This window comes from Phacochoerus africanus, chromosome 5 (genome assembly GCF_016906955.1).
Source record: "Phacochoerus africanus isolate WHEZ1 chromosome 5, ROS_Pafr_v1, whole genome shotgun sequence".
Classification (NCBI taxonomy): domain Eukaryota; kingdom Metazoa; phylum Chordata; class Mammalia; order Artiodactyla; family Suidae; genus Phacochoerus; species Phacochoerus africanus.
The window spans coordinates 28402537-28429380 of record NC_062548.1 but is presented as its reverse complement, the minus strand read 5'-3'; the positions used below and the strand labels follow the sequence as shown (position 1 = coordinate 28429380).

The 26844-nt window shown below is 34.6% G+C and overlaps 1 protein-coding gene across 1 annotated transcript in view; it reads left to right on the top strand.

Moving 5' to 3' along the window:
* The window catches only part of LOC125128404 (phospholipid-transporting ATPase ABCA3-like), a 101434-nt gene that overhangs the window by 47573 nt on the left and 27017 nt on the right, over positions 1 to 26844 (top strand). The window contains 6 exon segments of the mRNA XM_047782759.1: positions 5970 to 6120; positions 12595 to 12693; positions 13210 to 13369; positions 14550 to 14856; positions 16371 to 16620; positions 16787 to 16986. Of these exon segments, the coding sequence (XP_047638715.1) occupies positions 5970 to 6120; positions 12595 to 12693; positions 13210 to 13369; positions 14550 to 14856; positions 16371 to 16620; positions 16787 to 16986 (1167 nt within the window).

Sequence of the window (26844 nt, the reverse complement as noted above, 5' to 3'; positions counted from 1 at the left end):
ATCAGTTTCATTGGCCTGTAATTTTATTCATATATTATGTCCAATGATTTTTTATAGTTTCTAAACAAAATCCTGTCACTGCTATATCAGGAAGGTTTTACTGACTTAAAAATAGACACATAGATCAATGGACCAGAGTAGAGAACCCATAAATAAACTTACACATATATGGTCAATTAATTTACAACAGAGGATTCAAAAATACACAATGGGAAAAAAACTGTCAATTCAATAAGTGGTGTTGGAAATGTGGTAAAGTCTGGGAAAGCTATATGAAAAAGAACAAAATTGGAACATGATACTATGCTATATGCAAAAATCAAAATGGATTTATCTTTTCATAGATATTTTATTGATACAATTTTAAACAGGATTGTTTTTTTATTTCTCTTCCTGATAGTCTGTTATTAGCATGTAAAGTCAATATATTTCTGCATATTAATTTTATTTTCAGAAACTTAATTCATTTATTAGTTCTAATACTTTTTTGGTGGTGACTTTAGAATTTTCAGAGTATTGTGTGTCTGCAAATAGTGAATTTTTTTACCTCTTCCCTTCCAATTTAGATGACTTTTATTTCATTTTCTGATTTCTGCCTTTAGGACTTCCAGTAATAATTAAATAGAATTGTCAATAATTGGTATCTTTGTCTTGTTCCTGATTTTAGAGGAAAACTTAACTTTTCACTATCGAGTATAATATTAGCTGTAGATTTGTCATAAATAGCCTTAATTATGTTGGATATGTTCTCTCTATGCCCACTTTGATGAGATATTATCATGAATGGGTGTTGAATTTTGTTGGTCACTTTTTCTGCATCTATTGATTGATCATTTGATTTTTATCCTTCCTTTTGTTAATACAGTGAATCATATTAATTTATTTGTACATATTAAATCTTTCTTGCATCCCAGAATAAATACAACTTGATTGTGGTGTATGATCATTTTTATATATTGTTGAATTTGGCTTCTAATATTTTGTTGGGGGTTTTTTGTTTTTGTTTTTGTTTCTGTTTTATTGCTTTTTAGGGCTGTACTCGCAGCATATGGAGGTTTCCAGGCTAGGGTTAAATCCGAGTTACAGCTACCAGCCTATACCAGAGCCACAGCAATGTGAGATCTGAGCTGCATCTAGAACTGACACCACAGCTCACAGCAATGTCAGATCCTGAACCCACTGAGCGAGGCCAGGGATTGAACCCTCAACTTCATGGTTCCTAGTCGGATTCATTTCCACTGGGCCATGATGGGAATTCTGTCTTGGGGATTTTTATATCTATATTCATCAGAGTGATTGGCCAGTGGTGTTTGTTTCTTATACAGTCTTTTACTGTTTTGGTACTAGGCTAATTCTGGCCTCATAAAATGTATATGAAAGTGTATATTCCTCTTCAATTTTTTTGAAAATTTATCAAGAATTGTCATTAATTCTCTTTAAAATGTTTTGGAAAATTCCTCAGTGAAGCCATCTGCTTCTGGAATTTTCTTTGTTGAGAGATTTTTCATTAGTGATTCAGTCTCCTTACTAGTAGTAGATCCATTCAGACTTTATTTCTTCATGGTTAAACCTTGGTAATTTTGTTTCTGGGGATTACTATGTATCCAATTTTTTTTTTGTCTTTTTGCTATTTCTTTGGGCCGCTCCCGCAGCACATGGAGGTTCCCAGGCTAGGGGTCGAATCGGAGCTGTAGCCCCTGGCCTACGCCAGAGCCACAGCAACGCAGGATCCAAGCCGCGTCTGCAACCTACACCACAGTTCACGGCAACGCCGGATCCTTAACCCACTGAGCAAGGGCAGGGACCGAACCCGCAACCTCATGGTTCCTAGTCGGATTCGTTAACCAGTGCGCCAAGACAGGAACTCCCTATGTATCCAATTTGTTCACATGTAATTGTACTTTACTATGATATTTTTAATTTCTGTAACATCAGTTGTAATGTAACATCTTCTATCATTTCTGATTTTATATTTTGAGTCTTCTTTGTCTTAGCCTAGCTAAAATTTGTAAGTTCTGTTTGTTTTTAAACAATCAATTATTAGTTTTGCAGACTTTTTTCTATTGTTTTATATTCTCTATTTCATTAATTCCTCCTGTATTCTTCATTATTTCCTTCCTTTGAAAACTTTGGAGTTTGTTCTTCTTTTCCTAGTCCTTTGAATTGTAAACTTATGTTGCTTATTAGAGATTTTTCTTAATTTTTTAACTTGCCTCTCTGTAATGCTTTTGTTGAATCCCATAAATTTTGGCATGTTGTATTTTAATTTTCATCTGTTTTAAGATATTTTCTAATTTCTCCTTTGATATCTTCTTTGACCCGTAAGTTTTTCAAAAGTATATTGTTTTATTTCCACAGATTTTTTAATATAATGATTTTTAATTTTTTCCATTATAGCTGATTTACAGTGTTCTGTCAATTTTCTACTATACAGCATGGTGACCCAGTTACATATACATATATACATTCTTTTTTCTCACATTATCAGGCTCCATCATAAGTGACTAGACATTGTTCCCAGTACTACACAGCGGGATCTCATTGCTAATCCATTCCAAAGGCAATTTTTAATTTTCCTGTTTTCCTTTTGCTATTGCTTTCCAGTTTCAATCCACTGTGGTCAGAAAATATACTTGGTATGAATCCAATCTTCATAAATTTGTGAAAATGTATTTTGTGATATAATATGTGATCTACCTCAGAGAATGTTCCAAGTGCACTTGAGAAAAATGTAGATTTGGCTTCTATTTGCTGGAGTGTTCTATATATATCTGTAAGATTCATTTGATTTATTGTGTTGTTAAAGTCCACTGTTTACTTATGGATTTTTGTGTCTGGTTAAGCTGTCCACTATTGAAAGTGGAGTTTTAAACCCACCTCCTTTTATTGTATTTCTGGCTATTTCATATTATAGTTATATCAATGTTTACTTTGTGTATTTTAGGATTCCGATGTGGTGTGCATATATTTTCTTTTGAGTTGATCCTTTTGTTATTATCTAGTGTCTTTCTTTGTCTCTTCTGGGTGTTTTGACCTTAAAGTCTACTTTTCCAATAAAAACATGGTTAACCCAAATTTATTTTGGTTATATTTTCAAGGAATATCTTTTTAATCTCTTATTTTTAGCCTATATATGTCCTTAAATCTAAAGTAAGTTTCTCATAGACAGCATATAGTTGGCTCTTGCTTTTAGCTATTCAGTCACTCTACATTTTTGATTAAAGAATTTGATCTGTTTACATTTAAAGTAATTTTTGATAGGGATTAATTATTACTATTTTCTTGTTCATTATTATTTGTTTTCTTGAGGGGTTTTGTCTCTTTTTCCCTCTTCTGTTTTTATTTTTTGTCGTTGTTGAATTTTTGTATTGATATGTTTGATACCAAAAGAAAACAAAAATTTTCTTTTCATTTGTGTAGCTTATGTAGATATTTTCTTTGTGGTTATCAAGTGTCTTACATAAAGTGTCTTAAACTTATAACAGTCTATTATAGGCTAATAACAACTTAACCTCTATCACATATAAAAATTGTTCTTTTTACCTACCCCTCTCCAACACTTTATTATTGATGGCACAATATATATCTATTTTTATTATGTGTCTTATGTATTATTATAATTTTTAATAAAAATTTAACATTTAGTTACAGGTATTTTTAACATTTGCCTTTTAAATTTTATAGTAGAATTAAAAGTAAAGTTTACCCACCACCATTATAATAATACATTATTCTGTATTTGTCTGTGTAGTTACCATGATCTGTGAGTTTTATATTTTCATAAACTTTCACATTACTTTTTATCATCCTGTCTTTTCAATTTGAAGAACTCTATTTAACATTTCTTGTAATACAAGTCTAATGGTAATGAACTCTATTAGTTTTTGTTTGTCTAGTAATCTTAATCCTTCATTCTCGAAGGATGGTTTTGCCAGGTATGGTATTTTAGGCTGGCAGGGTTTTTTTTCAGCACTTTCAATATATAATTTCATTCACTTCTGGCCCTCAAGTTTTCTGCTGAAAAATCTGCTAATAATATAGGGTTGTTCCCCTGTGTGTGACAATTTGCTTTACTCTTATTTCTTTCAAAAATAATCTCTTTGCATTTGAGTTTTAACTATTTGATTATGTGTCACATATGGGTTGCTTTGGATTAATCTTCTATAGATATTATGGGCTTCCTGAATCTAATGTCTATTTCTTTCCTAGGTTGGGAAATTTTCAACCATTCTTTGAATAAACTTTTTCATTTCCTCTCTCTATCTCACTCACTCACTCACTATCTTTATGGGGCTCCAATATTCCATATACTGTTCTACTTGATGGTATCCCATTAGTTTCTAAAACTTTGTTTTTTTTTTTATTCTTTTTTCTTTCTGTTCATCTGAGTGAATAATATCTAATGACATGACTTAGAGATTACTCATCCTTTATACTACTTTATATAGTCTGTTTCTAATGCATTTTTTCAATTGAGTTATGGAATTCCTCAGCTTTATGACTTCTTTTGGTGCTGATCTAGGTCTCTATTTCTTTTTTGAAATTCTCACCTTGTTCATGCATTAATATCCCGACTTCAGTGAGCAATTTATGATGGTATTTTGAATTCTCTATCATGTAAATCATATGTCTCCATTTCATAGAGTCAGACTCTGGAGATACATTTTCCTTTGTTTGGAAAATATCTGTCTATTTCTATTGATTTTTACATCATATTTAGGATTATATTTTATTCCTTGCATGTTTTATAATTTTTATAACTGATATTGTCAATAAAATAATAGTAAAAACTAAAATAATAGGTATTTATTCTCAGAAAATGGTATGCGCTGGTCTCAAGTCATTATTTTGGAAGACTAAGGCAATATAATATATATTTGATGAAATTTGGGTTGTGTCACAGCTTTATTTGGATTCTGTTCATCACTTTTTTTTTCATTTTCTATTTATTTATTTATTTACTTATTGTCTTTTTAGGCCCTCACCTGTGGCTTATGGAGATTCCAAGGCTAGGGGTCTACTAGTAGCTTATTGCCGCTGGTCCATGCCATAGCCACAGCGATGCCAGATCCAAGCCATGTCTGCGACCTACACCACAGCTCATGGCAACACCAGATTCTTAACCCACTGAGCAAGGCCAGGGATTGAACCCTCAACCTCATGGTTCCTAGTCGGATTTGCTTCCTCTGCACCATGACGGGAACTCCAGATTCTGTTCATCATTTTTTAAAAAAATGTTTTAGGAATGAGATCAAGATTTTTCCCTCAGCAGAGGTTGCTGTCTGTGCATGGATGAGATTATGGGGATCTCTTTAAGTGATGGTCCAGTTTCCAGCTTTTTTGGATCTAACAAATCCTCCTTGTTCTTGCTCTCAGCTCTGTTTGCTCACCTTTTTCTTTCCACTCTGCTGCTCTCTCTGAAGCTTTTGAAAGCCCATTGCAGTGAAGAACTAATGTATCCTCAGAGGTATTTCTCTTAGTTCTATTTTCCTTGCCTGAGTAATTATACTGCCACTGCAATGTTTTTACAAAGTCCTGAAGTGTCTTGGGGGAATTTTTCTTCACTACCCCTACCTTTGTCCCCCAGATCCTAAAAGGTTACTATAGTGCACCTAGGGAATGTACAGAGTACTTTGGAAAGATTTTTCAGATCTCTGAAGGAAGGTATTTTTATCTGATTTATAATAAATATCTTTTTAATGCATACTAATCTTACCCATTCATATTTCAGTGCCAATAAGACAAGTGGCCAGATAATTGAGGTTTCTTATCCTATCTCTATTCTATAAGTCCTTAAGAAACTTAATGAAATTACAAAAAAGTATTTTTTTAGGCTTCTTAGACTTGTTATCAAATAATTTGTGACATGCCCTACCTTATAGCTCACTCAAACAATGGAAAGCCAAGTACAGTCTCACGAGAATGTAAAAAGTACAAACTGTTTTGTTTTTCTAAATGGATTTTCTCAGGTGTGGGATACCACATAGACATTGTGAAGGAACCTCACTGTGATGTTGAAGAAATCGCCAAAATCATTTATTATCATATACCAATAGCTACTTTGGAGAAGAATGCTAGAAATGAATTATCTTTTATTCTACCCAAAGATTACACACACAGGTATGGATTCAGAGAGTGCTAAATGGTTGATGTTTAGATAACCTGAAATCACTGCTTTTCTTACTTTCTTCAATCTTAGCAAGTAGAGTTTAACATGTCAAAACTCTGATCGCTTGCTCTTTAGAGAGAGATGCCACCTAGTGGTTATAACTACCCGTTTGTTTTTTTAACTTTTTATTTTATAGCTGTATTTTCAGCATAAGAAAGTTTCCAGACCAGGGATTGAATCCAAGCCACAGCTGTGACATATGCTGCAGCTGCAGCAACTCGGGATCCTTTAACCCACTGCACTAGGCCAGAGCTCAAACCCATACCTATGCAGTGACCAAAGCCAGAGCAATTAGATGCTTAACACACTGTGCCACAGTGGGAACTCCTAGAGGTGCCTGTTTTTAATTGATAACTGAGGGGAGGTTGTTGGCAGAGTAAAAATTGCATGGTGAGTAGAATAATAAAAATAATAAGACAATGAGAGGGAAAAAAATATCTTTTATGGTGGCTTTCAAACCGGGGGACAAGAACCCAGAGGAAAAAGGCACTTTTATTTCAGTAGTTAGCCAAGTTATTCATCAAAGGGAGTCACAAAAAAATAATTCCTGAAATAAACATCCTAAAATATAAATATGAAAACCAAATACTCATGGGTGACTTTTAGAGTATTATTATTTTTACTCTTTTGCTGGCATGTGGAACTTCCCAGGCCAAGAATCAAACCTGCCACAGTGGTGATCGAAGCCACAGCAGTGGCAGACCCTGAATCTTTAACCTATTGAGCCACCATGGAACTCCTAGAGAATATTTTTATTTTTTGTATATGTAACATATAACAGATGTATATATCACATATACGTATGTTTAAAATATGTAATATATAATACATATCTAATAATATGTAATAATTGCTTTGATATTCCATAGAGTCAATCCAGTTGTCCTATTCAAGGAGAATATGAAGAACTTTAACATGTACCCTCTCACCACTTTTATTCAATATAGTTTTGGAAGTCCTAGCTACAGCAATCAAAGAAGAAAAATAAAAGGAATCCAAATTGGAAAAGAAGAAATTAAGTTGTCACTGTTTGCAGATGACATGATACTATACATATAAAACCCTAAAGAAGCTACCAGAAAACTACTAGGTTTTTCAATGAATTCAGTAAAGTTGAGGGATAAAAAATTAATACACAGAAATATCTTGCATACCTATACACTAACAACAAAAAGGAAACAATCCTTTTTACCACTGCATCAAAAAGAAAAAAATACTTAGGGATAAACCTACCTAAGGAGGCCAAAGACCTGTACTCTGAAAACTATATGACACCGTTGAAAGAAACTGAAGATGACACAAATAAATGGAAAGATATACCATGTTCTTGGATTGGAATAATCAATATTATCAAAATGACTACAGTATGCAAGGCAATCTACAGATTCAGTGAAATCCTTATTAAATTGTCAATGGCATTTTTCACAGAACTAGAACAAAATTTTTAAATGTTATCCTATATACCACAAGAACTATTGATAAATATTCTAGCCACAAATGTCCATGGAAATACTGTCATGGGAGAATGTGAATGCCAATGTGTAGGAATTACAAAGGTCAAAGGAGCATGCTGAGCTTCACAATATGTGAATATTGTGATCACCAAAACTCAGATTGATGATCAATATGTGATCACCAAAACTCAGATTGAAGGAAACGTCACAGGATAAAAAGTTCAGGTTCTTTTTTACAAACACAGCCCTCACTTTGCCTAGTTTTGCTACAAATTTCAGTTACCAAAACTTAGTTAAATAATACCAATCACCAACAACCTGGTTCACTTTTCAGCTACCATGGCACTGTAACTGTGAGTAATTGCATAAAGTATAAAGTTCGCTACCAGATCATCAGTTCAAAGATCACTATGTAAACTACATAAACATCAGATGCTCATCATGATCAGTGACCAATCATCCCATTTCCTTCAATGTCTGTCACTGATGAATCACTCTGCACAGACAACAAACCACGCAGTTGTGTCATCTCCTTGTTTTGCAGTGATACATCCGTAAGACATTTTTTTTAATTGACAAAAAAGGTACTAACCAACTAAGATGAAAGTGAAGCAAAGAAACAAAAAGTGGTAATGTTGGAAGTGAAATTCTAATACAAAATAAATGAAAGTTATGGACTAGTCCACTGTAGAAATTTTCAACACTGCCACCATTCAAGAGACTCCAGATCTACAGTCAGAGGAATTTCATGAAGAAAATCTTGTCAAGATAAATAAGAAAGGTAGTTATGGCAAAAAAAAAAGGAAGATGTTCCAGAGGAAGTGACATTGTTAAAAAAAATAAATACAAAAACAAAAAAAAAACCTTTACATTAAAGATACACTAAGAGGTATTTTACAACATGGAAGCAGCAAAAGCATAAAATGTTGAAAGCTGATCCAAAATTAAAAAGGAGTTTGATAATTTATCATGACATAAAAAGATGTTCACTCCATATTATAAGTTATATGACAGGAAAGCCAGCACTGTTCAAATGACACTCAATAGAAGTTCTCTACATACATGGAAATAACATACTTAAATCTTGATATTTTAAATTAGTGTACTAAATAAATATTCAATTTAATTTAAAAAAAATTTTCAGCTCCTGTTTTTTCAATCTTTTTGATCAAAGAGAACGATCTTTTAATTTAAAACACAATAATAAACAAAAAAGAGGGAGAAATTTTCAGGGTGCCTCTCACAATCATAAATAATTTTAAATATCCAAGCTTGGAAGAAGTTACATATGAGATCTTCAAGTCATTATAAAGTGATTTTAGAGGAATAAATTTTTTTTTGTCTTTTTGTTGTTGTTGTTGTTGCTATTTCTTGGGCTGCTCCCTTGGCATATGGAGGTTCCCAGGCTAGGGGTTGAATCAGAGCTGTAGCCACCGGCCTACACCAGAGCCACAGCAACGCGGGATCCGAGCCGCGTCTGCAACCTACACCACAGCTCAGGGCAACGCCGGATCGTTAACCCACTGAGCAAGGGCAGGGACCGAACCCGCAACCTCATGGTTCCTAGTCGGATTCGTTAACCACTGCGCCACGACGGGAACTCCCTAGAGGAATAAATATTAAAGTGAAATAGCATTGCAACAAAAAAATGAGAATATTTAAATGTACTCATTTTACCTTTTTACAGAACATATGATGAGTCTTAAGGTTGTAAAGATTAAACCAAATAGTAGGATTAAATCAAAAGTAAATCAAATGGAAATATTAAATCAAGTAGTAATGTGATACTGGATTCAAATACAAAATCATTTATCTCCAAAACTTATGCTCTTCCATCTACACCATGGTGTTAGAAAACTGGAGATGTACAAATCTCATTCTAATTTTAAACTTTACAAATTGACACTAATGATCTCATGGTTGAGTCTGGGCCAAAAGAATAGAATGAGAACTTAGAAATCATTGAATCGGGCAGAATCTCACCTTAGTCTTGGACAGAATTTCCTCTTGAAGTTCTATGTGATTTCAAGTCATTCTGGATAAATAGAAAGGACACTGAATTTTGAAATAAAAAGACTATTCTAAGAAATCACAAAAAAATGCATACTTTAAAAACAAATGTACTGCAAAATAGAAAACTTTAGAAACCCTGCTTTATAGTTTCAATCAAATCAAAGAGGACACTGAATATAGACCAAGAGAGAAAACAAGATGAAATAAATTTCCTAATTGGCTAATAAAAATCTGACCAATAATGGTAGCAGAAAAGAGAAATAATTAAAGAGAAACTGTCAAGAATTCTTCCTACAACTATGAACAAATTTGCAAAGAATAAAAAGAGACAAATCCTTTACCACTGCCCACTCATTGGAATGGTTAAAATTAAAAAGACAGATTTTTATCATGTAAATATACCAACTGGATTTCATTGCTGATAGAAGTGTACAATGGTAAAACAACTTTGGAAATTTTTGTTATTTCTACTAAGCTAAATATGTGCTTATCCTACAACTCACCAATTATTCCTAGTATTTATCTGAAAGAAAACTTCTATCAAAATATTTGTAAAAGAATATATTTGTGTATAATTTATTCCTAATAGCTCCAAACAAAAACAACTGAAATGTCCTTCAGCAGCTAAACAGATGAATATGATTTTTTGTATTCCTCCAAAATGTATGTGATATAAGTCATACTTATATTTTCTAAGTACATTTTATTATATACTTATATATTATACATAATAAAATTTATATAATAAGAAAAGGATATATACCCTTCAAAATATGATTGGCTTATACAGTAACTTGTTTTATTTTTATTAATTTAGCTATTTTGTTTTGCTTTTATTTTAATCACCAAACAGCCTTGGGTTTACGGATCTATGTATGATATCATGATGACAAAATCAAAAAGCTTATTTCTTAATTATATGAATTCAAAAGCAAATTTCTCCCATATTTATTCCCCACAGTAACAATCACTCGGAAATTTTGGTGTATTTTTTTTTAGGATCACTACATGCATCTCTTGCATCTGTTCAGTAATAATAATTCATTTCATAGAAATGAGATCTTCTCATAACAATGTTCTTCTGAATCTCATTTTGTTCACTTACTAGCATTTTTCAGTCAGTTTTTTGATAGGGCTTTTATAACTTCATTTTTAAGACGACTATATTTTCCTTGGATCTTACTCTATCATACCTTCATACAATTATTTATTGATTAAACTGTTGATGGATATTTATCTCCACTTTGTGCTATATTAATTTTTTTTTTGTCTTTTTGCCATTTCTTGGGCCGCTCCCGCGGCATATGGAGGTTCCTGGGCTAGGGGTCGAATCGGAGCTGTAGCTGCCAGCCTACGCCAGAGCCACAGCAACGCAGGATCCGAGCCGCGTCTGCGACCTACACCACAGCTCACGGCAACGCCGGAACCTTGACCCACCGAGCAAGGGCAGGGATCGAACCCTCAACCTCATGGTTCCTAGTCGGATTCGTTAACCACTGCGCCACAGCGGGAACTCCTATTAATGCTTTTTAAGGCAGCACAGAGTTTAATTCTAATTTCATCATATATTGACTAAAGGCAAAATTTTAAAAATAAATAAATATGCCAAAATTTTGGTGTATTAACAGTGGTTATGGGGGATGGCATTTTGATGATTTTTATTTTTGATACATTCATTTTAACTTGGTATAATGCACACATTAATTTTGTAACTAAAGTAAAGACTAATTCCACAAAAAAATGAAACTAATCCTAGTTGAAAGGCCGTACCTTGGAAATAAAGGCACATGGAGGAAATTGACTTACAACATGTAAAAGGCTGTTGTGTTAATAGATTGTAGCTTTATACAGAACTTCTTGTATGAGATTAGAACCAATGTCCATAACTATATAGAACTGAATGGAAGACATTCAATTTGGAGGAATTTTGATAGAATTTCTAAGGCAGACATTCTCCAAGGGACAATTCTGAATTTCCCTAACACTGAAGTGGGTGAGAGAAGTTCACTTGCTCTTTAGTGGGAATATAATAGATGGTTTTGAGGTCTGGAGTTTTCTGGAAAAAAAATAATCTTTTGAATGTGAAACACTATAAAATATTCCCAGGAAAACATTCTTTAAAAACTTTGATATTTCTACATTGCATGTGGGTCAATTTCCATAGATTTTCTCAGCTATTGAATCACATCCTTCTCTCTAAATCCTCAACTTCTACTGTCCCTACCCTATTTTCTATTTTTGGGTGATTTTTTCCCCATCAATTTGAGTAAGACTTTATTTTTTGATTTACTGAATAAGAAAATCTGTAGCAGATATATGTGTGAAAAGGCGACTCATATGCACTAGCTAGAATTATTAGCATATAAAGAGTCTTTTTAATAGTCTATTAGAAGACCAAAATTGTGTGTATACAAGAACTAAATAGTGGGAAGCAATTTACTAGATCCTTTCTTTTCATTTGTCCCATGTTTCTGATTTACTAGAGGAATAAAATTGTTATAAACATTGAATGAATGATCTACATTTTCTCCACTGTTTAAGGGAAATAAGTTTAGAATTTTATATACTTTTTTCATATATATTATATTTATGAACATCTTCTGATATGATGCTAGCATTTTCTCCTACCCTCCTCCTCCTGTTCTTCATTCCTCTCAGCCCTTCACCGGCTCCTCTTCTTTTTTTTTTTTTCTTTTGTCTTTTAGGGCAGCACCCACAGCATATGGAGGTTCCCAGGCTAGGGGTAAAATCAGAGCTTTAGCTGCTGGCCTGCACCACAGCCACAGCCATGTGGGATCGGAGCCACATCTGCAACCTCCACCACAGCTCACAGCAACACCAGATCCTTAACCCACTGAGAGAGGCCAGAGATCAAACCTGCATCCTCATGGGTGCTAGTCAGAATCATTTCTGCTGAGCCATGATAGGAACTCATCTTTTATTCTTATTTTATTCTAGGTTTGAAACTCTGTTTACTGATCTGGAAAAGAGACAGAAAGAGCTGGGCATAGCTAGCTTTGGTGCCTCTATCACTACCATGGAAGAAGTCTTCCTTAGGTGAGAAACAATGCACAGATAAAATGAAAACATTGCGGGGACAGGCTCACGCCTCAGTCACCTTGGCAAGCTCATCGAACTTTCAGATACATTATATATTAGAAATTTAAGAGGAATGGGGGGAGGGAGCTGATACAGTTTTCTGGGAGTTTTTTTACATTAAGAGCAACGAAGAAAATATCACCACCATCATTTTGTAAGAATAGATAGTTTAACTCGCCCAAAGTGAATTTGTTGCTAATCTTTAAACTGAATGATTTCAACTTAATGAAACTCTGAATACATTGCCCTTGTTTTCCTCACTTTACTATGTTCTGACAGCAGTCCTATGACAGGTTCTTGGGAAAAAACTGCTTTACCATAATTACCATGATGCCTCCACATGATGCTCCTGCCAGGCTATAAGCAAATCCAGTTGTCTTTTGAGTCAGGTGTTGTGATTCACACTCTCCAAAAAGGATATGTTGTGATACAGTTGAAATAAAATGTTTTGCACTTTTTTTTTTTGGATTGTAGAGTCAGTAATATGGAGGATTCACCAACAGATATCCAAGCTACCCACCCTCATCCTCCCTCTACAGTCTCAATCAAGAATCAGAATAGGAACATGTCAAGAAATGAGAGAGCAGATTCTTCTGCCATGAATGAAAGCCCTGCTGTTATGTTTAATACTGGAGTAAGCACCTTTGCTAAGAAACATGATGTACATTTGTTTGGGGCACAAGAAGTATGTTTTTTTTTTGATACTTGAACAGAAGGAGTGTGGAGTTGTCAGCCATTGCAGACCCAACCAGATAGAGCAAATTTGTACCACAACCTAATTAATTTCCTAATGCAGAAGTGATAAGTTCCAGATAAAGATCTCAGCTGTGGAGTTCCGGTCCTGGCTCAGTGGAAACAAATCCAACTAGGAACCATGAGGTTGTGGGTTCGATCCCTGGCCTCGCTCAGTGGGTTAAGGATCCGGTGTTGCCGTGAGCTGTGGTATAGGTCGCAGACGCGGCTCGGATCTGGTATTGCTGTGGCTCTGGCGTAGGCTGCCAGCAACAGCTCCGATTAGACCCCTAGCCTGGGAATTTCCATATGCCGTAAGTGCAGCCCTAAAAAGACAAAACAAAAAAAACAAAAAAACTCAGCTGTTATTCTCACAACTGTTATTCCTCAGTGTTGGGTTTGTTTTTTTTTTTTTTACTGTTTTAATATTTTTCAAATTCATAACCCCTAAATTCATTAGTGCATTGAATCTGGAGGGAGCATGAATTTTAATAATCAAACATGCTCAATATTTTAAGATTTTGCAATGGGAATTGATATTACATAAAAACCATTCCCTAATCAGTGTGATCCTGGGCGTAGGAAGTCTCCTTGAATAGCCCAACATTTATTTTATTCTCCTAATTATCGATACTTCCTATAAAGCACCCTGGTTTTGTTGACAATCAGGAGTCTGAGGAAAATCGTCTTGTTGAGATTTTAAGTATGTTATATCAAAAGCCAGACCTTAAACATGTAATTTAATATTTTATATCAGAGGTCACACACATTATCTAAAGGGATAATAAATATGTAAGTCTTTGTGGGCTAATATCTCTGTCAAAATCATTCAACCCTGCCATTGTAGCACAAAAGCAACCACAGACAACACAGAAAATGAATGGGTATATCTATATTCCAATAAAACTCTGTTTACAAAAACGGACCATAGTTTGTTGACCCCTGACTTGCAAAAATAAAAGACTGATCACACTGTAGTATACTGTCATAAAGTTCTATTCCAAGTATTATTTATATAAACTTTATGGATTTGTTTAGGTATATGAATATTGTAATCTTATGTTTCTCTCTTCTTTCTTTAGCATTCCCTCTACCAACAGCAGTTCTGTGCCATGTTCATAAAGAAAGCAATATTCAGTTGGCGCAACCGGAAGCTAATTTTGATACTGATATTGGCCTTTCTAGGTTCCCTTATATTTCTTCTCTCAGAGGGTGCTATTTTTTCAAATAATAATGATAATGAGAAGGCCAGACAAATGGATTTGGGTCAATATGGTCCAACTATTGTGCCCGTATCTATTTCTGGAGATTCTAATTTGACTCTGGCTTTCTTGCAACATCTTAAAAGCATGCTGGAGCCTGAAAAACAAACACTGAAGGAAGTGCAAGGTAAGGCTCATTAAGAGAAAAGACTGTTCTTAGAAGACGATCTCATTATATTGGTATATAACTGTTCTCTTTTTCGTACTGTCCTTACGTGGTTTTTCTACCATGGTAATACTAACTTCATAAAATAAATTAAGAAAAGTTCCCTCTTCTACTTTATGTGAGATATTAATCACAATCAGCATTGATTCTTCCTTAGACATTTTGTAGAATTCTCTAGTGAAACATTAGACATGTATTTCAGGTGGAATTTTTAATTTATAAATTAAATTTTGTTAATCATTATAATTATTCAAGTGATCTGTATCATGTTGGGCGTTTGTAGTTTGTGTATTTTGTAGTTTGTAGTTGTGTGTAGTTTCATCTAAGTTGTCATATTTATGTGTATAAAGTTATTCATAGTGTCAGTTTATTATCCTTTTGATGACTGCAGATTCTGTAATGATTTCCCCTGTGTCGTCTCTAATATTGGTCATTTATGTCTTCTCTCTTGTTTCCAATCCTTTCTCTCACTGTAATTTTGGCAGGGTAACTTCTAATCAACCTGTCTTCCAGTTTTCTCTCTACTCTTTGTGTCCAAACCGGTGTAAGTTATATATTGAGTTCTTAATTATATATTTTTTAATTCTAACATCAACGTTTGATTCTTTCTATGGACTCCAGTTCTCTGGTAAATTCTCTTTCTCTAATACCCACTTTGCCTGTGCATCTCTTTCTATTAGGTGTGCTTTTTCTTGGTTCTGTGTTTTGGTATACCTAGTAATTTTTACTTTAATGCTAGATAATTTATATAAAATTATAAGTGTTCTGAATGAGATAATCTTGTTAGAGAAAGTTTAATTTAACTTCTAGAAGGTGGTGAGATAAAGAAAACATCTAAATCCACTCAGACATATAAGCGATTTGAGGTTGGGTTGATCTTTTTGTAAGAACTGGTCTCTATCTTACTCCGTCTTACTCCTTGGGTATAGCCCTTCCTGAACCTTACTGAGAGCCTGAGGATTTACCAAGTCACCTCCACCGTTTATAAGTCTAAAATGCCTCAAAAGAAAAAAGAGATATAGGATATTTGGCTCATTTTAATGTATTTTGGAACATTGGTCTTGGCCCCCAAATATTGATTGCCTTCCTTATATCCAGTACTTTCAAACAGGTTATTCGTTATTTTTTATCCGGTTTTTCTTTCTCAGAGGATGTCACTACTGTAAAACTAGCAATAAAAGCTGTAAATGGAAGTACTTACAGATTGTGACAGATAAGTAAGTCAAGAAAGTCTGTACTATGTTGTCTGTGTTTTTCAGTGAAGTAGGAGATGAGGTTATAGAATATGAAGTTAGGCAACTTAGAATTTAATGATGGAATAGAGAACTTGGGGAGAATGGCAGTTTAAGTACTTATTATTAGAATATTGAAAGGGAAGAAAAACCAAATAAAATGGCTTACTCTTTCTTCCCCAACATATATTATAGATGATCTGTATTGTGGGTAAACTAACCAATATTGTTTCCTTATCCTAGGTGACCTACTGAAATACTTAATGGAAAATAAAGATTGTATTCAGTCATGCATTGTTGCATTTTCCATTATGGTGAAGACAAATACAACAATATTTACTGCTCTGTTCAACAATCAAGCATACCATTCACCATCTCTGACCCTGGCAATATTAGACAACATTCTTTTCAAGTCAGTTTCTGGCCCTAATGCTTCCTTAACCATCTCCAATAAACCTCAGCCAAGCCCTGCTTATAATGAACCCAGGTGAACGTAGGTTATTCTTTCATTAGAATTGAATAATACACTTTACATGGATTTCTCTCACATATAGGCTTACACTAATATAATTAAATAAAAGCTGTTGATAGAAATCTGTGTTTTGTGCTATGTTGATTTTCTGATATATCTAATTTTGTTCCTTCTTCTGTAGGATAAGTGGACACCAGATGGCCTTAAATGTACATTTTGGCATGGCACTTTTGATCAGTAGCTTTTGTCTCCAGACAGTGACTGAGAGAGTCTCTAAGGCAAAGCACATCCAGTTTGTGAGTGGGGTCTATGTCCTTGTGTACTGGCTTTCTGCTCTGCTGTGGGATTTTACCATCTTCTTCATTACCTGCTGCTTACTACTAGTGAGTATTAGATAAAAGTTTTTTGAAGGCTCATTTTCCTTCTGTACCTCACAGAAAATTCCTATTATCTAATTATGTCATAAACCTATAACTCTCATGATAAACTATCTTTTCTCATTCTTCTAAAAAACACACTGTGAAAGTTCCATAATAGAAAATTTCTCATGTTCATTAGAAGAAAATGACTTTTCTTTGCAAAAGCACAACGACCTCATGGCTAGCTCCCCATTTATGTTCTCTTCAATTTATATTGACCCCAAAATCCTCTCTAAAAGTGGAAAGGCTCTTACTTGTAATAAGAGCCTTATACTCTTACTATGTATCTGCATGGTAGTGTACATACTACCCAGTCTTGTCCAGTTTTGTCCTCTACTGGACCTTCTGGCTATACTACCACCAGCTTTTCTTTGTCTCTTTCAATGTATGTTAACAATGTTATTGAACACCTACTATTATCCAGACATTAGCCTGGGATTCAAAGTGTGGTTTTTCTATGTCTAAATCTAAGCCCTATCTCCCAGTCCTCCTCCTATTGAAGTTCCTAACCAAAAGAGTTGTGTGCAAGATTACTATTTTGAGGCTAAGGCAGTGCTCAGTAAACCCCAGTCCTGAGCTTTATGGAAGGAAGTTCATTGGACACCACACCACAGATTGGAGAGCTAAATGAGGTTTTCTGTTTTTACCACAATTTCACACCCACCCAATTTATATCAATGAAGAATTAAAACAATAAGTAAATATATGTGAATACATATCATCATCTAGTCCCAATGTTGGAATGTGGCCCAATGTAGGTTCCACATATATGCCCAACCGTGTTAACAATTTACTTATTTTGGAGTATATGTATGTGTGTTTTGGAGGAGCTAGAACATAATGAACACAAAAGATATTGTGTACATAGAGGTGAAATCGTGAGGGGGGCAAGTTATATGTTAACATGGTGGCCTGTATGAAACATATATGAACATAAGTGTGCATAGTTTTTGGGATGAAGAAAATAGGTACATATTCTTATTCCAAGGTTGAGAGCCATCAGGAAGTTTTCTTTCTGCACCATACAGTATGATGTCCAAGGACCTCCACACTAGAAGTGGTAAGAAGAGGCAATATATAGATAAACTCATCAGTACAAAGATGTCCAAGTTAGAATAAACTATGCAAATCTTTCTCTCTGAACATCCTCCATCCTGCTACTTGTATTGGTGTGGCCAAGGGGTTCAATGCTATCATCTTTTCCTCAAAAATTAGCAGACATCATGGCAAGAGCACATCATTATCCCTTTAAAGGGATATCCATTTATATCAGACACTACAGGAACTGACAGAGTAAATGGGCATTTCTTATAGCAGCATTATCTTCCCTCACCACTCTCAAACAACTCATGTAATACGTATGTATGGTGAGAATGTTAGAATCAAGATAATTTCTGAATCTTACAGTGATGTGTATTATTATAGCAATATTTCTAAAGGTTTGATTAGTCATATTAAAAATATTTCATGATTTGTAAGTGAGATTTTTTATAAGGATAATGTTTAATTATTGAGCAGATTGGGTTTTGTAATCATCTTTATAATACATGGCTTTAAGGTTAAATAATAAAAATTATTTCAAAAATTTGAAAGTAATTTAGGATCCATGACTTGGCCAATTTTGATAAATATGCTAAGAATACTTAAGGATAATATATAGTCTCACTTCAAAACTCATTTTATGAGGCCAGCATATCATGATACCAAAATCAGACAAAGACACAAGAAGAAAAAACCACAGATGGACATAAGTACAAAAATTCTCAGTAGCAAGTTGAAGAAGTGACCATCAAGAGGAGAATCAAGATGGTGGTATAGGAGGAAATGGAATTTACCTCCCCCCACAAATATATCAACAATACATCTATATGTGAAACAATTCTCATAGAAAACAGGCAGATCACCTGTATGACCAAAGGTGCAAGAAAAATCTCCATGTAACTGAGCAGGATGAAAAAAAGGGGGGTGTCAGGACGTGACTTGAGATGGATCTTAAAGGAGAGAAGGTCCACACAGGCAAACCTTCTCTTTGAGGAAGCTCCTGGGAAATCCACTGGGACAGAGGGGATGAAGAAAGCTTGATTCTCCTTGTGAGGAGTGCATGTGTGCTGGCTTACTAATAATAATCAGGGCACCTTGCTGCACTTCCCGATCAAAAGGGTGTATGCCTCAATCACTCCGCAATGCAGTCTGGCTTGAGATCAGGTCAGAAGTTCAGTCTAGCTTTTCAGAGACACACCAGGGGGTGTCTGGAATGTGTTCTAAGCTAAACCAAAGAGGCTATTGATATATATAGATATATATACATATATCTATATATATATATATATAGAGAGAGAGAGAGACTAACACTGTACAATGGACACTAACGCAATATACAATATTGTAAATCAAGTATAATTCAATAAAAAAGACAAAGATTGTAATCAGTTATGCATTATTGCATTTTCCATTGAGGTGAAGACAAATACAATATTTATTGCTCTGTTCAACAATCAAGCATACCATTGAACATCTCTGATCCAACAAAAGAAGGGAAGAAAAAAAAGACAAAGTAACAAAGCAAATAACAAATTGGAAATAAATACATAGTTATCCATAATTACACTGAATGTAAATGAATCAAATGTTCCAACCAAAAGATATGGAATGCCTGAGTGGACACAAAAACAAGACTAATATATATGCTATTTATGAGAGACCCACTTCGGATCCAAGGACACATACAGACTGAAAGTGAGGGAATGGAAGAAGTATTACATGCAAATGGAAATCAAAGGAAAATGAAGTAGCAATACTCATATCAGACAAAATAGATTTTAAAATAAAGAAAATCACGACACAAAGAAGGACATTCCTAGGGTCAATCCAAGAAGATATAACAACTGTAAATATATATGCACCTAACATAGGACCACCTCAATATATAAGGCAACTTCTGACAGACATAAAAGGAGAAATCAACAGCCACACAATAACAGTGGGGGACTTTAACACCCTACTTATATCAAGAGACAGGTCATCCAGAAGATGGAATCAACAGATCAACAAGGAAACACAGGCCTTAAACAATACTCTACACCAGATAGATTTAATTGATATTTATAGAAGATTCTATCCCGAAGCAACAGAATATACATTCTTCTCAAGTGCACATGGATTATTTTCCATGGTAGAGCACATTTCGGGCCACAGATCAAGCCTTGATAAATTTTTAAGTCAAAATTAATCCATGCATTTTCTCCAACCGCAATGCCATGAAACTAGAAATCAACTACAAGAAAAAAAAAACAGCAAAAACCACAAACTCCTGGAAGCTAAACAATATGCTCCTGAACAACTGGTGTATCATTAAATAAATCAAAGAGGAAATCAAAAAATATTTAGAGAAAAATGACAATGAAGATACAACAACGCAAAACCTGTGGGACACAGAAAAAGTAGTTCTGAGAGGAAATTTTAAGCAATACAGTCTTACCTCAAGAAAGAAGAAAAGGCTCAAATAAACAACCTAAATTTGCACCAACAATTAGAGAAGGAAGACCGGACAAAGCCAAAATTAGCAGAAGGAAATAAATTATAAAGGTCAGAGCAGAAATAAATGAAATAGAGTCAAAGAAAACAATAGAGAAGATCAATGAAACCAAGTTGTTTCTTTAAAAAGACCAACAAAATTGATAAACTTTTAGGAGACTCATCAAGAAAAAGAGAGGGCTCAAATCAATGAAATTAGAAATGAAAAAGGAGAAATTACAACTGACTCCACAGAAATACAAAGGATCATAAGAGACTGCTATAATCTAGAAGAAATAGACAGATTGATACAAAGGTAAAACCTACAAAGACTGAAAAAGGAATAAATTGAAAATATGAATAGACCAATCAAAAGTAACAAAATTGAAAATATGATTAAAAACCTTCCAAAAACAAAACTCCAGGACCTAATGGCTACGAGGTGAATTCTATCAAACATTCAGAGAAGAGTTAACACCTATTCTGAAACTCTTTCAAAAAATAATGGAGGAAGGAACACTCCCAAGCTCATTTTATGAGGCCACCATCAACCTGATACCAAAACCAGACAAAAATAACACAACAAAAGAAAATTATAGGCCAATAACACTGATTAACATAGATGCAAAAAATCCTCAACAAAATACTAGCAAACCAAATCCAAATATATATTAAAAGGATCAAACATCATGATCAAGTAGGACTTATCCCAGGGATGCAAAGATTCTTCAATATCTGCAAATCTGTTAATGTGATAGAACATATCAATAAGCTGAAGAATAAAAACCATATGATCATGTCAATAGATGTATAAAATTCCTCTGACAAAATTCAACACCCATTTCTGATAAAACCTCTCCAGAGAGTGGGGATAGAGGATCCTACTTCAACGTAATAAAAAACATATATGAAAAACCCACAGCTAACTTCATTCTCAATGGTGAAAAATTGAAAACATTCCCACTAAGGTCAGGAACAAGACAAGGATGTCCACTTTCACCACTATTATTCAACATAGTTTTGGAAGTCCTATCCACAGCAATCAGAGAAGAAAAAGAAATAAAAGGAATCCAAATTAGAAAAAAGAAGTCATACTATCATGGTTTTCAGGTGACATGATGCTATAACTAGAAAACCCTAAAGAAAGCACCACAAAACAGAATTCCTTAATGAATTTGGCAAAATTGCAGGCTACAAAATTAATACACAGAAATCAATTGCATTTCCGTATACTAATAATGAAAGATCAGAAAGCGAAATCAGAGAAACCATCCCATTTAAAATCACATCAAAAAGAATAAAATACCTAGGGATAAACCTACCTAAAGAGACAAAAGACCTTTACTCTGAAAAATATAAGACTGATGAAAGAAATCAAAGATGACACAAACAGATGGAATGATATACCGTGCTCTTGGGTTGGAAGAATCAATACTGTCAAAATGACTATACTACCCAAGGCAATCTACGGATTCAATGCAATCCTTATCAAATTACCAAGGACATTCTTCACAGAACTAGAACAAATATTTTAAAATTTGTATGGAACCACAAGAGACCCCAAATAGCCAAAGCAATACTGAAAAAGAAAAGTGAAAATGGAGGGATCAAGCTTCCTGACTTTAGACAATACTACAAGGCTACAGTCATCAAAACAATATGGTACTGGCACAAAAAGATAAATACAGACCAATGAACAGGATAGGAAGCCCATATATAAAACCAAGTATCCATGTAGATGTAAACCAACTAATCTATGACAAAGGAGGACAGAAGGTAGAGTAAAAGAAAGCCTCTTCAATAAATGGTGCTGGGAAAACTGGAAAGCTAAAGATAAAAGAATGAAAGCAGAACACTATCTAATACCATATAGAAAAATAAACTCAAAATGGGTTAAAGACCTAAATATTAAGCCAGACACTATAAAACTCCTAGAAGAAACATTGGCACAATGCTATTTGACATAAATCACAGCAACATCTTGTTTGAGTCACCTCCTAGAATAATGATGATAAAGACACAAATAAACCAATGCGACCTAATCAAACTCAAAAGCTTTTGCACAGCAAAGGCAACCATTAAAAAATGAAAAGATAACCCACAGAATGGGAGAAATTCCTTGCCAACAATGTAACAGACAAGGGCCTAATCTCCAAAATATACAAACAACCCAGGCAAATTAAAAACAAAGAAAAAATAACCTAATTGAAAAATGGGCAGAAGATCTAAATAGATATTTCTCTAAACAGGACATATGGATGGCCAACAGGCCTATGAAAAAATGCAAAATATCACTAATTTTTGGAGAAATGCAAATCAAAACTACAATGAGGTACCGCCTGACACTGGTCAGAATGGCCATCATTAACAAGCCAACAAATAGCAAATGCTGGCGAGGGTGTGGAGAAAAAGGTACCCTCCTCCACTGTTGGTGAATGCAAATTGGCACAATCACTATGGAAAACAGTATGGAGGTACCTCAGGAAACTATATATAGAACTACCATATGATCCAGCAATTCCACTGCTGGGCATATATTCGGACAAAACTTTCATTGAAAAAGATACATTCACAATAGCCAAGACATGCAAACAACCTAAATGTCCATCAATAGATGAATGGATTAAAATGTAGTACATATATACAATGGAATATTACTCAGCCATAAAAAAGACAAACTAATGCCATTTGCAGCAACAAGGATTGATCTAGAGACTTTCATACTAAGCGAAGTAAGATAGAAAGAAAAAGACAAATACCATATGATTCCACTTATTTGTGGAATCTAAAATATGGAGCATATGATCCTATCTAAAAGTAACAAACAAAAAACAGAAACAGATCATGGACTAGAAGAGCAGACTTGGGGTTCCCAAATGGGAAAGGGAGGGATTGGGATGGATGGGCATTTGGGGGTTTTTTTGGATAGAAATTGTTATATTTGGAATGGATAGGCAATGAGATGCTACCATACAGCACAGGGAAGTATGTGTGATTGGGTCACTTTGTTGTACAACAGAACTTGACAAAACATTGTAAATCAACTATACTTTAATAATAATAAAAAAGACAAATACATTATAAGAGTATGTAAGTCAAAAAAATTTAACAGTATAGATACAGTGTCATGTTACTTCTACAATAAAATAAAGTTAAATAAAATAAGGCATTCCCAAATAAAGGAAAACTCACTAAATCTGTTACCAGACCTTCTCTGTAAGAAATCCTGAAAGAAATCCTTCAATATTAAACTACACCAGACAAACCAACATACACATGAAGAGATAAGTATAACAGTAATGATGCCTGGATCAAGATGGTGGAGTAGGTGAGTACTAGGTTCGCCTACCCTCTTAAATGCATCAAAATTACAACTATATATAAAGCAACTAACACTGAAATCAACCTGGAGACTAAAAGAACAGCTCTTCTACAATCCAGACTAAAAAGAAACATCCACACTGAGTCTGGAAGGAAGGAAGGAAAAACATCTGCTCGGGACCCAATGCCCTAGCAGGGAACACACTTGGGAGGTGGTAGGGCCAATTCAGTAGCCATACCTCCTATATGGACCCAATTTCTAACCAAAGTGCACAAAGCAAGGAAAAAGTGAAACTAGCAGAAAAGTGTAGACCCAAGACACATCCCAAAACAAAGTGGAGACTTCCTTCATATCCAGGAGAAACCCTCTCTCTCAGCCCCTGAGGCCATGGCCCAAGCCCCAATAGCATAGGATATACCCAACTTGCACTTGGCTCTGGCTCTAGCCCCTCCAATTCAAGGCCTACCTCACAACAAGGCAGTGGCTGCCAGCACACTCCAGGGTAAGACGCAACCCATGGTCACTTCAGATACAGCTCTCCTACCAAAGACAGTGGGCATATGTACTGTGTAGAGGGACACTCCTATGCAAGGACATGCCTTTAAGATTAAGATAGCTCGAATTCCCACTGTGCACCTCGGTGTTCATATTAGCACTATTTACAATATCCAAGGCATGAAAAGCAACCTAAATATCCAATGTCCATTGATAGATGAATGGATAAAGATGTTTTACACACACACACACACACAAACACAGACACACTGGAATATTATTCAGCTACAAAAAGAATGAAATAATGCCATTTGTAGCAATATGTGTGGGCCTAGAGATTATCATACTAAGGTGAAGCACACAGACAGAGAAAGACAAATCATACAATATCACTTACATAGAAATCTAAAAAAATGACACAAATGAACTTATTTACAAAACAGAAATAGACTCACAGATATAGAAAACAAACTTATGGTTACCAAAGGGCATAGCAGGAGGGTGGATAAATTAGAATTTTTAAATTAACATATACATACCATTATATATAAAATAGATCAATAACAAGGGTCTCCTGTGTAAAACAGGGACCTATATTCAATATCTTATAATGCCTTATAATGGAAAAGACTCTGAAAAAGAATAGATATAGATTTATGTATAACTGAATCACTTTGTACACCTGACAATAAAACAATATTTTAAATTAACTACACTTCAGTTTCTAAAATGGTTAACAAATAAAAAGGCAAAAGATGGCCAATTGGATCAGAACCAGACCCACCTAAGTGGAAAAAGGAATCAATACAAGAAGAGGATATACCACTTGTTAACATGTTTGCACCTAATATAGGAGCACCTACATATATAAGTAATATTAACAAACATAAAGGAAGAAAGTGACAATAATACAAAAGTAGGGGACAATATCACCCCATTTCCATCAGTGGATAGATCATCCATCCTCATCAATAAGAAAACAATAAGGAAAGAGGAGGCTTAAATGAAACATAAGACCAGTTGGACTTAGATATCTTTTTTTTTTTTCTTTTTGCTATTTCTTTGGGCCGCTCCCACAGCATATGGAGGTTCCCAGGCTAGGGGTCGAATCGGAGCTGGAGCCACTGGCCTACGCCAGAGCCACAGCAATGCGGGATCCAAGCCGCGTCTGCAACCTACACCACAGCTCAGGGCAACGCCGGATCCTTAACCCACTGAGCAAGGGCAGGGACCGAACCCGCAACCTCATGGTTCCTAGTCGGATTCGTTAACCACTGCGCCATGACGGGAACTCCGGACTTAGATATCTATTATCTTAAGGACATTACACCCCAAAACAATAAAATACACATTCTCTTCAAGTGCCCATGGATGTTCTCCAAGATAGATACCAAGATACAAAACACTGATGAAGGAAATTGAAGATTACAGAAATAAATAGAAAGATATTCCACGTTTATGGATTGGAAGAATTATTATTTTTAATTATTACTATGCAAAGAAATCTACATATTTAATGCAATTCCTATCAAAATATTTTTCACACTTTTTCACATGATATTTTTAATACTAAAATTTAGTATTAAATTTGAAATAATAGTAAAATTTATTTGGAGCCACAAAAGACCTCGAAGAGCCAAAGCAAATTGAGTAAAAAGTACAAAGCATGAAGAATCATGTTACCGGACATCAGAATATACTACAAAATTCAATATATGCAAATCAATCAACATCACATTACAAAAGAAAAGTCAAAAACCACTGATCATCACAATAGATGCAGAAAATGCATTTGACGACACCCAACACCCATTCATGATAAAAACTCTCACCAATGTGGGTATAGAGGGAACATTCCTTAACATAAAGCCATTTATGACAAACTCACAGCAAATATAATAGTCAATGGAGAAAGGCTGAAAGCCTTCCCACTAAAATCTGGAACAAGACAAGGATGCCCACTCTCACCACTTTTATTCAATATTCTATTGGAAATCCTAGCCACAGCAATCAGACAAACAAAAAAATAAATAAATAAAAGGCATCCAAATAAGAAGAGAAGAGGTAAAACTATCATGGTATGCCGATGACATGATACTATGTATAGAAAACCCTAAGGACTCAACCCAAAAACTACTTGTATTGATCAACAAATTCAATGAAGTAGCAGGATATAAGATTAACATTCAGAAATCAGTCCCATTTCTGTATACTAACAATGAGATATTAGAAAAGGAATACAAAAATATAATACCCTTTAAAATTGCACCCCCAAAAATCAAATACCTGGGTATACACCTGACCAAGGAGGTGAAAGACTTTTATGCTGAGAACTATAAAACATTAATCAAGGAAATTAAAGAAGACATAAAGAAATGGAAATATATTCCATGCTCCTGTATTGGAAAAATTAATATTGTACAAATGGCCATACTACCCAAAGTGATCTTTGTCAAAGATTAATTGGCCATAGGTGTCTGGGTTTATTTATTTATT